The following is a 15545-nucleotide window of genomic DNA, read 5'->3' on the forward strand; positions in this document are numbered from 1 at the left end:
GAAATCGTTCTTGCGAAATTTTCCCCCCAATATAATTTTTTCCAAAATAAAACACACCAGAGGTCATCTACTAATGCTGATCCATTATGTGTGTTTTGTAAATCGTGCCAGACCTCAAGGAAATTAGACAAAGAACATAAACCATAAATTAAGCAAATTATACAAAGAAATCGTTTATTTTTGTCTATACAACCATATCATGCATATTATTTATTGTTTATAAGCAATCAAAAACATTGGTTAACACATCTACCCACCTCTCATTTTACAACAACAAATCACGCAAACACCAACAACGATAACAACAGCAATTGCAATGACGGCTATTGCCCATCCCGGTAAGGAAACGTTTACATTCTGGTCTTTTGATAAAAAATTCTTGATTTTATTCTTTAAGTCACCGTCAGTCTTCCCATCAGTATTGATGTTATGTTTACATGCAGGTTTTGACACGTTAAAAGCATTTAGATGACCACTCACTGTCGTTTGGCCATTTGTAGTGTTGGTTAGTAGCTCCATTCCGTTATAGATACTCTCTAGATCGTCTGCGTTGAACTGTATGTTAAACTGACCAGGACCAGAATTTAGTGTTTCGTTATATTGTGACCACATTAGTAAACGGTACACAAACCCTCCTTTGCTCAATGTTAAATAGTCAAAATTGTCGATGTTGTGAAGCACCAACCCTGTTCTTAAACCTCTTCTTAACGTTACAATTTCAAATTCGAACCAAGGAAATGAATCTTTTAATTCGGATGGGACGTCTGCTGCCTTTTCCAATTCCAAACTCTTTGTCATAACTTCAAGATAACGATCGCAAGGTTCTAGTTTGCAGTTTTCAAATAGTGTGGCTAAAGTTTCTTGTGCAGTCTGTAATGTAGACTTGCATTCGTCCTCGTATGTTGTAGAATCGTTCCCGTAGGTTAAGGCTTCGGATGTTATTAGTGATAAACATCCTTCGATGTATATGCCCATAAGATACAGGTACACTTCTTTGAGTCTTTTACCTTCACAATAACCGGTGACTTCAATGATCTGGTCGAAGAGAGGCTTTTGCATAAAAGTAAGTTTGTTATTGCTAAGAATACTTCCAATTTGTCTTAAATATCCAAATTTAGAATAACAGTTTTTTACTCGGTCTTGTTCGGCATGATTCATGGGATGTTCTAGAAAAAGTAAAAAATCATCATAACAATTCGATATTTCCCGTTTGTCATTGGCCACTTGATTTTTCAATACCGACAAATCTATCTCATTGGACAATTTGTTTACTCTTGTTCCGAGGTTTTTAATATTTTTATTTAATGTTTTCAAGTTGCTATTTATTGTTTTAAGTCCATTCTCGATATCAAACGGGGTATCTTGCTTACCAGAGAAGAGATGAATGATATCTCCTAAAACTGGTATACTTTCAACCAGAACGAGAGCAACATCTCCAGCATTTTGAAGTTCGTTATTGTCATAGGCTGATTTTAAACTTGAAGTAGTTACTGCGAGTTGTTCAACAACGAGTTCAGCAGCAAAGGCAGGATTACGTCTATGTAAGTTATGCCTTACATTTGGCCCAGACTCGGTAGTAATAGTGATAGCAAAACAGGAGACAACAAATAATACTGTACAGGTTGGTAACAGCTAAAAGAGGAAACAAAGTGATTTAAATATTGTTAACACAAATCTAAAGATAATAAACGATAAAGATGCATGTTCTACATATACTCCAGTTTTATATAGAAGAATCCATATATTTACATCTTGTATGTTGTTTTGCTTAGCAATTTATTTACTAAAAAAGTATTTAGAAAACAAAAAAACTTTTATGCATATTCTTTACGGTTTCATAGTAGTGCATGTTCAAGAAAGGTAAAACAAATAGCATGACCCTTTGACCGTGGTTATTTCCTCTTTGGTTGACAGAGAACCTCAAATCAAAAGATCATATTATTGAAAACATTTTTGTTGAATTTTGAGGTAGATTTTTTCAACAAATTTTCCGCATTTCTATGGGAACAAACTGTGCACCTATCCTTGCAAATCTCTTCTTATTTTCATATGAGTCGGAGTTCCTTCAGACACTTGTCAAAAACAAGAAGATCACTGAAGACATATCATTCAATTTCACATTCAGATATATTGCTGATGTTCTTTTCATTAACCGTCCAAACGTTTCTGATTGTGTTCCATTAGTATATTCTACAGAACTAGAAATTTAAGAAACAACAGACACGACTTCCTCTGTCTCATGTTTGGACTTATACCTTGAATTTTATACAAGCGGTCATCAGAACAAGAATATATGACAAACGAGACGATTTAAAGTTTCTAATTATCAATTTCATCCACCTTATAATTATTAGCAATGTACCAATATCACCTGCATATAGATATACATTTCCCAACTCATTCGGTATTCAAGAGCTTGCAGCTGGTGCTCAAACTTTTAACACGTCACCAGTGTCTGAGAAGAAAGTTAATGAACCAGGGTTTTACCAAAGAACGTCTAGTGTCTTTTTTAAAGGTTGACCGGAAGATAACAAGACATTGCTGATAAAAGAGGGGCGAAAGATACTTAAGGGACTTGCAAACTCATAAATCGAATACAAACCGACAACACAATGGCCAAAGAAGAAAAGACAAACAGACAAACAATATTCCGTATAAACTTCACGTATATTACACGATAGTCTAGAAGTATAGACTAGTACTGACGTTGTTTATCATCTTAATTACGTGTCAAACATCTTCGCTAGCCAATGGTTACAATCCACTCCCGTTCTCTCGGCGGATTGAGATAAAATGTCGGAGTCACAAGGGTAAGGATTTCTTTTGGTTGCAGTCGAAACTTGCTGCATCCAATGAAAAAGCGCCTATAACATGATTGCGTGTAAATGTAGAAAGTGTTTGTAAACAATTGCCACGTGTTTATTGTGCAACATGTCTTTACATTCTATAAACATTCGACTATATTTAGTGACAACTTGAATGTTTTTAATCAATAAGCAGAAGTTCCTGTGTATGTTTCATGCACAAATGCATGACTGTTAACGTATATTTTCGTTTCCGGCTTTATCGAGTGTGTAGAATCTAGACGCTACCGCGTTTTTACCTCCAAATTGAAGAGTGCTACTATTGGTCAAGAAAATTTTCGGAATGGGCGTGACTTTAATCTTCCGATAAATTGCGCAACATTGTTTTCCCAAATGTTTGCTTAATCTGCCAAGGGTGAAGAGAACGTTAGTGCATCGTAACCTTTGGCTAGCGAAGAAGCGTTTTAAAGTGTTCTATTATTTGTGTTTATAGATTGTTTCTTATACTGTTTATTCTATTTTTGGTGATATTGATTTGGCGTGGCTTGGTACATTGTTGAACATAATACATCCCATTATTGTGTTATTTAATGAATGGCTATTATCTATTTTGAATTTATTGAACCATTAAATAAAATTTTGACTATTCACATTGAATTATCCGCGAAGCGGATTATGTAAAATATGAAGAGTCAAAAATAAGTTTTATGGTTCAATAAATTCAAAATAAATTATTGCCATTCATTATAGATCAATTTCTTGAAATAATAAGGCTCAAAGAACTTTTTATATTATTTATATTAACAATAACAACGTACACACATGTTGGCGTATGAATACACAACGTCAGAGTGAGAGAATTAATGAACTGTCATGGCCGCCACATCATTGGAATGTTATGAGACAGGTAGACTTTTTTCCAAAAAAAACCCCAGTTTACTGTGGATTATTGAATTGAAATTTTTAGTTATGGAAAGCTGAGTTAGAAATAAACCCAGACGACATGAAGTTATTTGACGATAATATAAGGCAGTATTCATAGTGTTTACGTGTGTAGTGTCACGAGCCGTTAATACTGAGCTCACACCGGCAGGTTTGTGTTGTACAGCCACCGGCATTGGCATTGCAGTCTGTGGTGGTGCGCGTCCTTAAGCTTTGGATAGAGTTTAAAGTGTGTCACTCATTGATTTCTTTTGGAGGGTAGAACAGTCCCGACTGTAGCTTCGTACAGACGCTTCATTCCGGTGACCGCTCATATACATAATATGCAGAATTTCGAAGCCAGCGTCACTCATTGCTTGGACAATGAGCTGTGTACATTACACTACAGGAGTCATTTCTTGATACATCTGCCATAATTCTTGTGAATTTGTAAGATTTGACCGATTTGTTAGTGTAGTAAATGTTCGGAGTTTTGGACGACATCGCATCTTTATAAATGTGATTGTAAAGTGAAGTTGCATCTCGATCAGTTTTCAAAATCAGCAACTTCAATAAATCAACTGGGCAGCGATCGCCTTCACATGCATACATACGTTTGTCATTGGTAGTTTCTCAAGAGTCTAATCCGCCTTGCCAATTTTTCTGTTTCATTTCGTGTGACAAACAGGCATATTGTTTTCATCAAAGTTGAATTCAAACGAGTTTATCTGAAGCTGTTGAAAATCTTTTATCCCACGGATGACAAAATGCAAAGCAATATTATACTTCACACACACACACACACACACACACACACACACACACACACACACACACACACACACACACACACACACACACACACACACACACACACACACACACACACACACACACACACACACACGGAATCTTAGGATAATTGGATCGTCAGATGAGTTCGGGTAAGAATTTATCTTTTCCAAATCATTCATGGCTATAATCTGTTTAAGTTTTGTAGGACGAGAAATACCTTTTCGAAGTTTTTATTAAATTTTCCATTAAGAGCCTTTCTTTATTATTTATCGCGAACGATATCGATATCCCCATCTAAATCATGAATGCGGCGGTTGATTGCTGCCCTTCGGCTTTTCAGTGATACTCTTTTGACTGGGCAGTTTACATTTTCTTGCCTCTTTGTTCGCAAAATTTCGGGGTTGCATCGACGTTTTATTTACCCAAAACATTATTTAATTCCTCTTATTCAATAGTTGCGAAATCCAGAACTTGATCCAGGGCTTCCATACACCATTCTGAAAAATAACAAAATAAGAAATTCAATTTGATTTTCAAACATAGGAAAGAGGAAATATTTAATATTGGTAGAAAAACAGCAAATAAAGTTTATTTTATATATTCAGATAGCTCAGTGGCAGAGCGCTCGTGTTTTTTTGTAAGATGTCCCAGGTTCAAATCCTGGTCTAAACTGACATTGTTTTATTTAGAGTGTATAGAACAGTTGTGTTTCTACTTTTTATGTAACTCGTTTAACTGAGTATTATAAATTCATAAACAGGGTTTCAATAAGTTTATATTTACCTTGGAAAACTTTGACTCCCCACTTTGTGTTTTGTTTGGTTGATTAAGCCTGTCGACTGTACTGCTGGTCTTTCAGTTCTTTTGGGGAGAAAGTTTTAAATCGCTTCTGTGGTTTTTGAAGCCCATAATCTGTAGACCTTTCAACTTTAACCGGCTTGGATGCCAACTGAATCTGCGATGAGGCTAGCTAGTGGTTACGGTTGTGGTGCCAATCAAGGATTTTCGGGAGTAATGTTAAGCTCAACAAGTTCAATATTTTGCAAGTCATCTTTAAATTACCATCCCAATAAATCTTCTTCAGTGTACAAGTCCATTTCAATCAGCTTTTCGCCCCACTGATGTCGAATTCCGGCACCTGTTCCATCTTTTCCTTACAAGTAACGACAGGAGTTGGGGAGGGGCGGAGTCATAGTTAGGGGGTTAGATGGGTAGGATAACACATTTTAAACATTTAAAACAACAAATGATTGAACAAAACTTTATTGTTTTGCTCTAAATCGTATGGCTATGAATGTATCAAGTGAAAGAATTTTCGAATCAATAAAAAAGTAGTTCCGGTAAAAGAGGACGTGTCGCCATAAAAATTATCAGCATTGAAAATAATAATACTTTTAACCAATCAAAAGACAGTAAATACACCAAATTTATTTATTGTGGTATGGTTAAATATTTGTATTCTTGTCTTTCGTATTTGCTTATGTGTTTTGTATGTATGCCTTTTTTGTTGTTTGTTTTTATAATGATTACGATTATAACACTATGTTGACTGCAGTACCCCTACGTTTGATATCTGTATCTGTTATGTCAGTCTGATTTGTACACACATTGTTGCCGAATGAAATTTTGTGCAACTGTCGTTCAATTGAGAGGTTTAGCTAGCTATAAAATAATGTTTAATTCATCCTTTCTCCATAAGAAAATGCCTGTACCAAGTCAGATAATGGCAGTTGTTATCCATTCGTTTGATGTGTTTAATTAGCTTTTAATTTTGCCATTTGACTTTCCGTTTTGAACTTTTCTAGGAGTTCTGTTTTTTTTTTATTATACTTTGTAAGAGTTATATTAAAATTGCAATTATGTCAAATTCATAAATGGAAATAACTATCAGATAGAATCTCCTTATCTCTTCGGTTAAATTTTTTTCGACCACCTGATGATATAGTAAGAATTTTGAAAATAATTTTGTAATAATCTGTTACGGTTGGGTAGAAGTAGTGCACACACGAAAAAAAAAACCCAAAGTTTAGGGTGATTACTCTTACAGGAGGTGATACAAATATTAAATTTATAAGCGACATTTACAACAACATAACAAAAAAGAAATTACCGAAAGAAAAATGATAATTTGTATAAAATCAAAAGATCTTTATAAATACGAAAAGGCATACAAGTGTGTGCATCTATTCATATCCTTTCAACAACTTATTATGTGAAAACTGACCATCCCCTTGGGAAAAACAGTTGTTGTTTTCTCGTTTAAATTGGTTTTACATTCTGCCATGCCTGGGAATTTTATAACTGACTTTACCATGTTTACGGTATGGGCTTTGCTGATTTTAAAGGCCGTACACTGACTTAAAGTTGCTTGCAACAATGTCATGTGGTTTATAGTTGATACTTGTCTCATAAATAATCATTCCAAATCTCTTAATTTTCATATGGATGTTTGAACAAATGTTAACTCTGCTATAACTTGTAAAAGTGAAATATTGCTCGCTATATACTTCCTCGGAAGACTCCCTTGTAAACTATCAATAAAACTATCCGATGGTTGTATACCAAACAGAAATGTATGGAATATGTGCGTGCTATCCAAACTAAAGAAAAGGACATGAAATAGCATGTTTTGTTTTTTGTGTCTTGATGAAGATGATATAAAAAGAAGATGTAGTGTGATAGCCAATGAGACAAAAAGTTTAAAAGACTAGTTTATGTATTTCTCTAGTATTTGTTTTCTAATAGTGATAAACAAGTAGGCTTTTTTACTCTATGTTTATTTTACATTATTCAATATTTCATTCATTTCATTGATCAGACTTTACATGATTCATAAAGAGAATTATGTTGTTCTAAGGTCTAACATTTCAAATCTGCTTATATACAAATTAATTGATAATACACTTATTATTCTAACATGAAAAAAGCAAATACACATCCACATCGCCTGCTGTCCTTTTATCAACCGAAAAATATGAAGATGTCAAATTTTCAATCTTTGAAGATCACTTTAAAGATATTAAGATAAATCATTCCCTCTCATAATATGATGGTCGGATAATAAATACTGTTTTTGTTTTTGCTACGGCCAAAAGGTCAGTATTAGACTAAATTTTGTCCGTTAGAATAGACAAGTGTCATATGCTCCTCTAGATTCAAGGACATGAAGATATATTTTTATCTAAACATTACGTAATAAAACTTTGAACTGATACGGAAAGATTATTTATTTGATTTATAAAATCAGTCGGGGCACTTAGCGAACTCCATAATATTATGGAATTGGCTAAATTTGACTGCTTTATGAAAATCCATAATATTATGAGATTAAATAATATTTCCAGTTATATTATGCGTATCCATAATTTTGAATATTATTGAATTTCATAATTCTGCATGAAAAAATTAAATTTGATGTGTCCGAAAAACAATGTTTTGTGTACTGCTAACAAGTTCCGTAATTTATTAATCTTAAAATGCTATTCTTATGATCATCTATTGATTATATTCATCCGACAATCGTCGCCTTTCTCGCGTCATATTTAAAATGCTGTCGTCTTCAATGTCTTTTATCTAGGACAGTATTTTGTACAAGGGAGACAAATCGTGTCGTCTTATAAGCCATATTTTTCTTAAATGTATTATCGTTCCTTAAACAATGAATAAATCGTGTTTTAGAAAATAAATGTAGAAAATAAGTGTGTCAGTTGACCTCGTTTTCAATACATTAGTTTTATCAAGGGGAAATGTTACAAAAAAATAGTACACATCCTTCAGACGTCTTTATAAATTATAAATGACTATGTACACAATAGGTATAGAAACACATTACTTTCACGTGTTTATATGTCTTGATTTGACGAAATTTAATTAATGGTCAGATCCACAAAAACTCATTACATGCAATTGTTATTGTTTCAAATTCAGTTTATGTTGCAGACCGTTTTAATGTTGCTTATGTGTATTTGTGTATATTGGGTAAGGTGGGTACATTAATTCGAATACACATGCATACAACGTATTTTTTCTGTCACCATCAAATTTGAAATGTTTCTTTTCAAATCCTTTAAAATTAAAATTGTGTCTGTAAAAGAAAAGTCTCTTGTGTTGTCTTACATGTAAATAAAAATTACATCTTAGAATAAAAATCGAGACATCAAGACAGAATTTAAAAAAAAATCATAATCTATAAACATAGGCAGGTAGAAATTAGATATTCATTTTGATGTATTACCAATACATATTTATTTCGACGTCGGTCAATATTTGATGATACACCTGAGTATTAAAAACAGCACTATGACATGTATGATTGTTATTTTCCTACATAACACGTTGCATATCAAAATTCAGTTATTGTCCATTTGACTTCTATATATCTGCAGAAAAAAATTCTTAAAAAATTAAATTAACATATTGGTTCTTGAGAACCACAAAATTAATTTATATACAAGTATAAAAAAAGCAGAAGAAATAAATTGTAAATATTAAACTATTTCAAAGCGAAGCAAGGTCATGTAATACAATATTATTTAGTTCAGCAGTATGATTAATTGGTAAGAAACAGATGACATAATTTACGTTTGATATGAAAATTTATACACATTGCAGAATGAACTCATAATATTAATGCCTAGTTGAAATTATATCACACAACATACTAATGGGAGTGCAACCTGTCAAAATAATTTTTTGGAAATAAATATATAAGTACTGTATGAAATGTTGATGATGACTTATGCATGACGACATTTATAATAGACTTTTATTTTTGTTTGTTAATATATAATATTAAAATCGAAAAAAAAAAATTCTATTCCTATTTATCCAAATTTATTCGTTGACTTCTTTGCACATCATACTAGTCAAAACACGAAGTTTGTTAGTCAAAATATAATATAGAATAATATAAATAAATATATTAAATATTTATAATATAGAGATTTGAACACTCCAAACAAATATCAATCACTACGTGTTAATCGCAATTCATTGAATGGTAAATCAGTTGATTCAAACAATAAAATATAATATAAAAGCTACGAGAAATGTTGTATAAAGGTTTAAAAATTGTTCTATTATCTCGGCTAATATTCTTAAACTATAACACCTGTATTCCTTAATTTCCGAATTAAGTAGTATTTTTTTATTGAGAGTAATGACTTATTGCTCCGGATTCACAATAATATGTCCGAGTAGGACGTCATGTCTAATTACATAAAATTGAAATCGAAATAGGGAATATATGTAAAAGAGACAACACTCCAGCCAGAGAGCAGACAACAGACTGACACTTTGTGAACTAGCAAGACTTGAATCCTGGTCAACATTTAAGACTAGTAAAAAGCCGGGTTGATATGGTATTATCGTGATTTGTCGTAAGGAAGCTGTTTTTCTCCAATTTAAGTTTAGACGAGTAAATTCATATAAGATATATGACGTCCCATTGAATTGCTTTAAACTAATACAATAATATATTACATATATGAATGTTACTTCCTATTAAGTTTACAAAAATGTCGCGCTTACAAAATACTAAAACAATATAACCACTCTCTGTGAAAGATGGGCGACAGATTCCAGAGGGACAGTCAAACTTATAGATCGAACATAAACTGACAAGGCTATGGCTAAAAAAGAAAAGACAAACATTCAAATAATAGAACCCAATACACAACACAGAAAGGTAAAAATTGAGCAACACGAACCCCAACGAAAACTGTGGATGATATCAGGTGCTCCGGAAGGGTATGCTGATCCTGATCCACATGTGGCACCCGTCGTGTTGCTCATGTTATTACAAACCCGGTAAATACTTTAATTCGGTATGTCATATACGTGAAAAGGAAAGGGGATTTTAGTTATGAAATAAGGAACATATCCGATATCATCTGTAAAACGGTTAATCCATAACTATCATTTATCATCTACAAAATACCACATTTAATAAACATACTCTATCGACACCATTCAAACTCTCGTCATCTTTGAAAAACTAAAGCTAATGATTGAAGAGTTTTGAAGAAGGCTTATTTTCTTTGGTAAAGTGCTAGTTACATTAAACCATAACGAATATTATGGTACACCATAATTTAAGATATATTATAAAAATCAATAATATTATAAGATAGCATAATGTGTGGATTAATATTATGAAATCAAATAATTTTGGAAATGCTTATAATGCATCAAGATATTAAAAAATCGATCATATCGTGATAACGATTTTATTGGAATATGTTTTTGTTTCGGTAGACATGTCCAACATTTGGTGCTTTCATAAGATAAACACTGGCAATGTTTTGAATTTGACATAGGTAACAATTTATTTAAAAATAAACCATTTATCCGCTATTTCATTTACTTTAAAAAAAAATCATAACTAAAAAACAGGCAAAGGATACCCAGAGGACATAAAAACCCACAAGTCGAAAATAAACTGACTAAGCCATGGCTAAAAAAGAAAACCAAAAAACACTCTGAAAACAGTAAACATTACAGAAGAATAAAAAAACGTAGACAATTTCATCTAACCTTTACAACATACCCAATTTAATAACCATACTCTATCGATGTACTCTTCGATTCTATTATATAAGTGCATTAATTTTAAAGCAATGTACTGATTCGTTCATTCAAATAAAGCAGTCAATATAAAAGTTTCGACACCATTCAAACTCATGTTCATGGACATTTTTATAAAACTTAAGCTTATGATCGAAGAGATTTGCAGAAGGCTTATTCTCTTTGGTAAAGTGCTACTCAAAGTATTTTTTCGTGAAAGCAGCATACCATCCGTATATACATTGGACATCCGTTCTGTCCGGACATTTTTTTTTTCATCCGTTAGGCGTCCGTTCGTGCTATCCGGTAAGGTGTGACCGAAGCACGAACGGACGTCTAACGAATCAAAATAAAAGTTGTCCGTTGACAGAATTGTTATCCGTTGGGAGTCCGTTAATGTACTGACCGAATACAGCGGACGTGTAACAGATGCCTTACGGACACATACCGGATATGCAAAGTACGAGAAACGGAAACGTACCGGACAGAACGGATGTCGAACGTACATCCAACGGAAGAGTACCGCATAAAACGCACACCTAACGGAAGCGTACCGGATAAAACGGATGAACAATATATATGGAAAAATAAAAGGCAACAATAATAATACATGTACATCGCATAAATATTCAAAATGTTTAGGTGTAACTGTTTTTGGTTTATTCTTCAAAATACCGCATAAGGTCAGCGTCTGAAATAAGAGCTGCTTGATTGTGAAGAATCGCCCTTACTTTAAGGTTGATTATGAATAATAAGAATTCATGAACCTTAAGAAATCTGACATACCAATAATTGGCATTTCTGACGAAAATTTCAATTGGCATATATCCGTTTCAGATCCGTTGATCATCCGTTTTATCCGTTATACGTCCGGTAGAAGTCCGATCTCATTCGTTCAACATCCGTTTTATCCGTTATACGTCCGGTAGAAGTCCGTTGGTGAGTTTATCATCCAGACCACCAACAGATGTATAACGGACACGTAACGTATACAAAATGGAAACGAAAAGGACGAGTACCGTACAAAATGGACGCCTAACGGACGTTCAACGGACGTTCAACGGACATTTTATCCGTTGGACGTCCGTTCAACGGACATTTTATCCGTTGGACGTCCGTTCAACGTTTTGAATATGCTAAAAATTTTCGACCGGACAACACGGACGTCGACGGATAAAACGTACGCTTAACGGACATGCAACGGATATGGACGGACGTCTTACGAATAAGAACGGACGTCTAACGGACATGAACGGATGGAAAAAAGGTTTTCCGTTAGGCGTGCGTTCGAGATATCCGGTAAGATGTGACCGAGGCTTTTCTTGCATCCTTATTTGCAACACACTATAAAACACGATTTTACATTTCTAGCGATAGACTTTACATCTACAGCGCTTGAATTTACATCTTCAGTGCTACACTTTATACGGATTTGGCTATACTTTTTGGACCTTTTGTATTATAGCTCTTCATCTTTTTTTTATAAGCTTTGGATTTCAAATATTTTGGCCACGAGCATCACTGGAGAGACATGTATTGTCGAATTGCGCATCTGGTGCCAGAAAATTGATACCGTTAATTTTATTACTACCACTGGGTCGATGCCTCTGGTGATGGACTATTAGTCCCCGAGGGTATCACTAGCCCAATAGCCAGTACTTCGGTACTGGCATGAAAATACGGATTTTTTATGTGTTATTAAAATTTGCTATTACAAAATGATAGAAATTGTTATAAATTAAGGAATGTATCTCCCTCATGCAAAGCTCTGATTCCTTTCACAGATTTGGCTATAATTTTTGGACCTTTTGGGTTATAGCTCTTCATCTTTTTTATAAGCTTTGGATTTCAAATATTTTGGCCACGAGCATCACTGAAGAGACATGTATTGTCGAAATGCGCATCTGGTGCAAGAAAATTGATACCGTTAATTTTATTATATCTTCAGCGCTAGACTTTACATTTTCAGCGCTGGACTTTACATTTCCAGCGCTTGACTTTACATCTCAAGCGCTAGACTTTATATCTCCAGCGCTTGACTTTACATCTAGATCTCCAGCGCTTAACTTTACATCTCCAGCGCTTGATTTTACATCTTCAGCGCCAGACTTTACATCTCCAGTGCTTGATTTTACATCTCCAGCGCTTAACTTTACATCTTGAGCGCTAGACTTTGCATATCTCTAGCGCTAGATATTACACATCTCCAGCGCTAGACTTTACATCCCCAACGCTAGACTTTACATCTAGAGCGCTTGACTTTACATATCCAGCTCTAGACTTTAGATCTCCAGCGCTGGACTTTACATCTCCAGCGCTGGAGTCTACATTTCCAGCGCTTGACTTTACATCTCCAGCGCTATACTTTATATCTCCAGCGCTTGACTTTACATCTAGACCTCCAGCGCTTAACTTTACATCTCAAGCGCTTGATAGTACATCTTCAGCGCTAGACTTTACATCTCCAACGCTAGATTTTACACATCTCCAGTGCTAGACTTTACATCCCCAGCGCTAGACTTTACATCTTCAGCGCTTGACTTTACATATTCAGCGTTAGACTTTAGATCTCCAGCGCTGGACTTTACATCTCCAGCGCTAGACATTACATCTTCAGCGCTGAACTTTACATATCCAGCGCTAGACTTTACATCTCTATCGCTAGACTCTATATCTCCAGCGCTAGACTTTACACATCATCAGCGCAGGACTTTAAAAGACATTTTATAATCTGTGTGAGACCAACAGGGCTTCGTACTTTAGAGCCTCTAGTTATTTATTATAAAGAAATCGCATGTATAGGCGCACCTGTATTCTGGTTGATATTCGCATGTGTTACGGAGAATATATCTCCCAATTGAAACTATATTCCGCGCTTGTATGACAGTTATGAATATTTTTATATTTTTCTCATAGTATTTGTTATATGATATATTTTATAACAATTGCATTAGGTTTTTTGTAATTTCACATTTAAATTTGCAAAAGTATCATCTCCTCTAAAGCAGTGACATCGAATGTTTTCTTATAACTAATTTTTTTTATCCAATATTTACAACATTTATTATAATTTCACAACATTGTTTTCGCTGTAATAAAAGCGAACTGTTTACGTCTGCAACATTAGACAGAAAATTTCACACTAAGTTAACCTGATTCCCAGAGATGATAAAAACAATGTAATTAAATATCCACCAGCTGCATTTGCAGACGACTATTATTTGAACTCTTAATGACTAGACTGACCTACTGAAGGTGTCATAACATTTAGGAATCCCGTAAAGATTAACGTTCAACTTTCTACACTGTAATAAACTATTTAAAAAATACTGTTATTTTTAAAAGAAATTGTAACTTTGTTTCAACATAATTCATATTGTACTGAAAAATAACGATTAGATTAATTTAACTTGCAAAATTATAAGTAAAACTATAAAAACGAGTTCTGCTCTACTTAAATTCAATCATACTCCTTAAAACTATTTAAAACTATTAACTATTGTTTTTCAATAATTTAAAACTATTTAAGTTAAGATATTTAATCGGGTCCTACTAAAAAGCGTCGGGAGCGCCCGGATGAAGAAAAAGCGCCCGTGGAAAAAAAATTAGCGCCCGGGGAAAATATATAGAGATGAATGTTTCAATTTTAACAATAATATATGAATGCTATTTCGAAAAGCTAATAATGGATCACAGTTTATGCTGAAGATTTATAAATCGTTAAACACCGACAGATACGTTTCTCAAATTTCCCAGATAAATATTAATTTTATAAAATTAAAAGAGTTGCACATTATTTAAGAACGGTAAAAGTAATTGAACAAGTGTTCACCATGCAGTTGCGAATATTAGACCTCGGGAACTGATTTTTTTTAAACTAACTAAATATACGTTTTGATCGAGGACAATATCGTTCATGATTCTTCTATATACTTATATTTACCAACTTATATACAATTTTTAAATCTTAAATGTAAAAGTGCAACAACACTATCTAAACACTTTAGATTTAGCATCGTTAATATCCCCATTTATACGGGTGAAACACGTAATGTGTTCTTTTCATTCAGGAAATCACTTATTCTCCCGGGCTTTTTTTTCTTCCTCGGGCGCTCTCGGGCGTTCCCAAGCGCTTTTTTGTAGGACAGATCTTATTGTATTATTTATTTATCGTAGGACATGTAGAAAAAAATCCGTCCTTTCGGATAAGTAGTTTTATACATATCACCCCAAGGTTATCCTAGTAACGTGTCGAGTAACGAGTAGCAGCATGAAAACAAATAAATGGTGGTGTCAAACTGTCAAATCCAATGTATGTGTTTTCCCCCGAAAATGTTTTTATACGGAGCACTCAGGGGAGGACAAGATAACTTCTTTAACACCGAAAAATATATTAGGAAAAAAAAATGAATAAATGATATGTTTTAGAAATTGTAATCACAATGACTGACATGCTTGAAA

At 33.8% G+C, this 15545-nt stretch overlaps 1 protein-coding gene across 1 annotated transcript in view; it reads right to left on the bottom strand.

Annotated features, from left to right (window-relative positions):
- Window positions 1–208: 208 nt before the first annotated feature.
- Window positions 209–15545, bottom strand: part of LOC139492499 (uncharacterized) — a 36610-nt gene continuing 21273 nt past the window's right edge. Inside the window, exon 2 of the mRNA XM_071280673.1 lies at window positions 209–1632. Coding sequence (XP_071136774.1) covers window positions 250–1632 — 1383 coding nt within the window. The 3' untranslated portion in view covers window positions 209–249. The remainder of the gene's footprint in view (window positions 1633–15545) is intronic.

This window comes from Mytilus edulis, chromosome 10, assembly GCF_963676685.1.
Source record: "Mytilus edulis chromosome 10, xbMytEdul2.2, whole genome shotgun sequence".
NCBI lineage: Eukaryota > Metazoa > Mollusca > Bivalvia > Mytilida > Mytilidae > Mytilus > Mytilus edulis.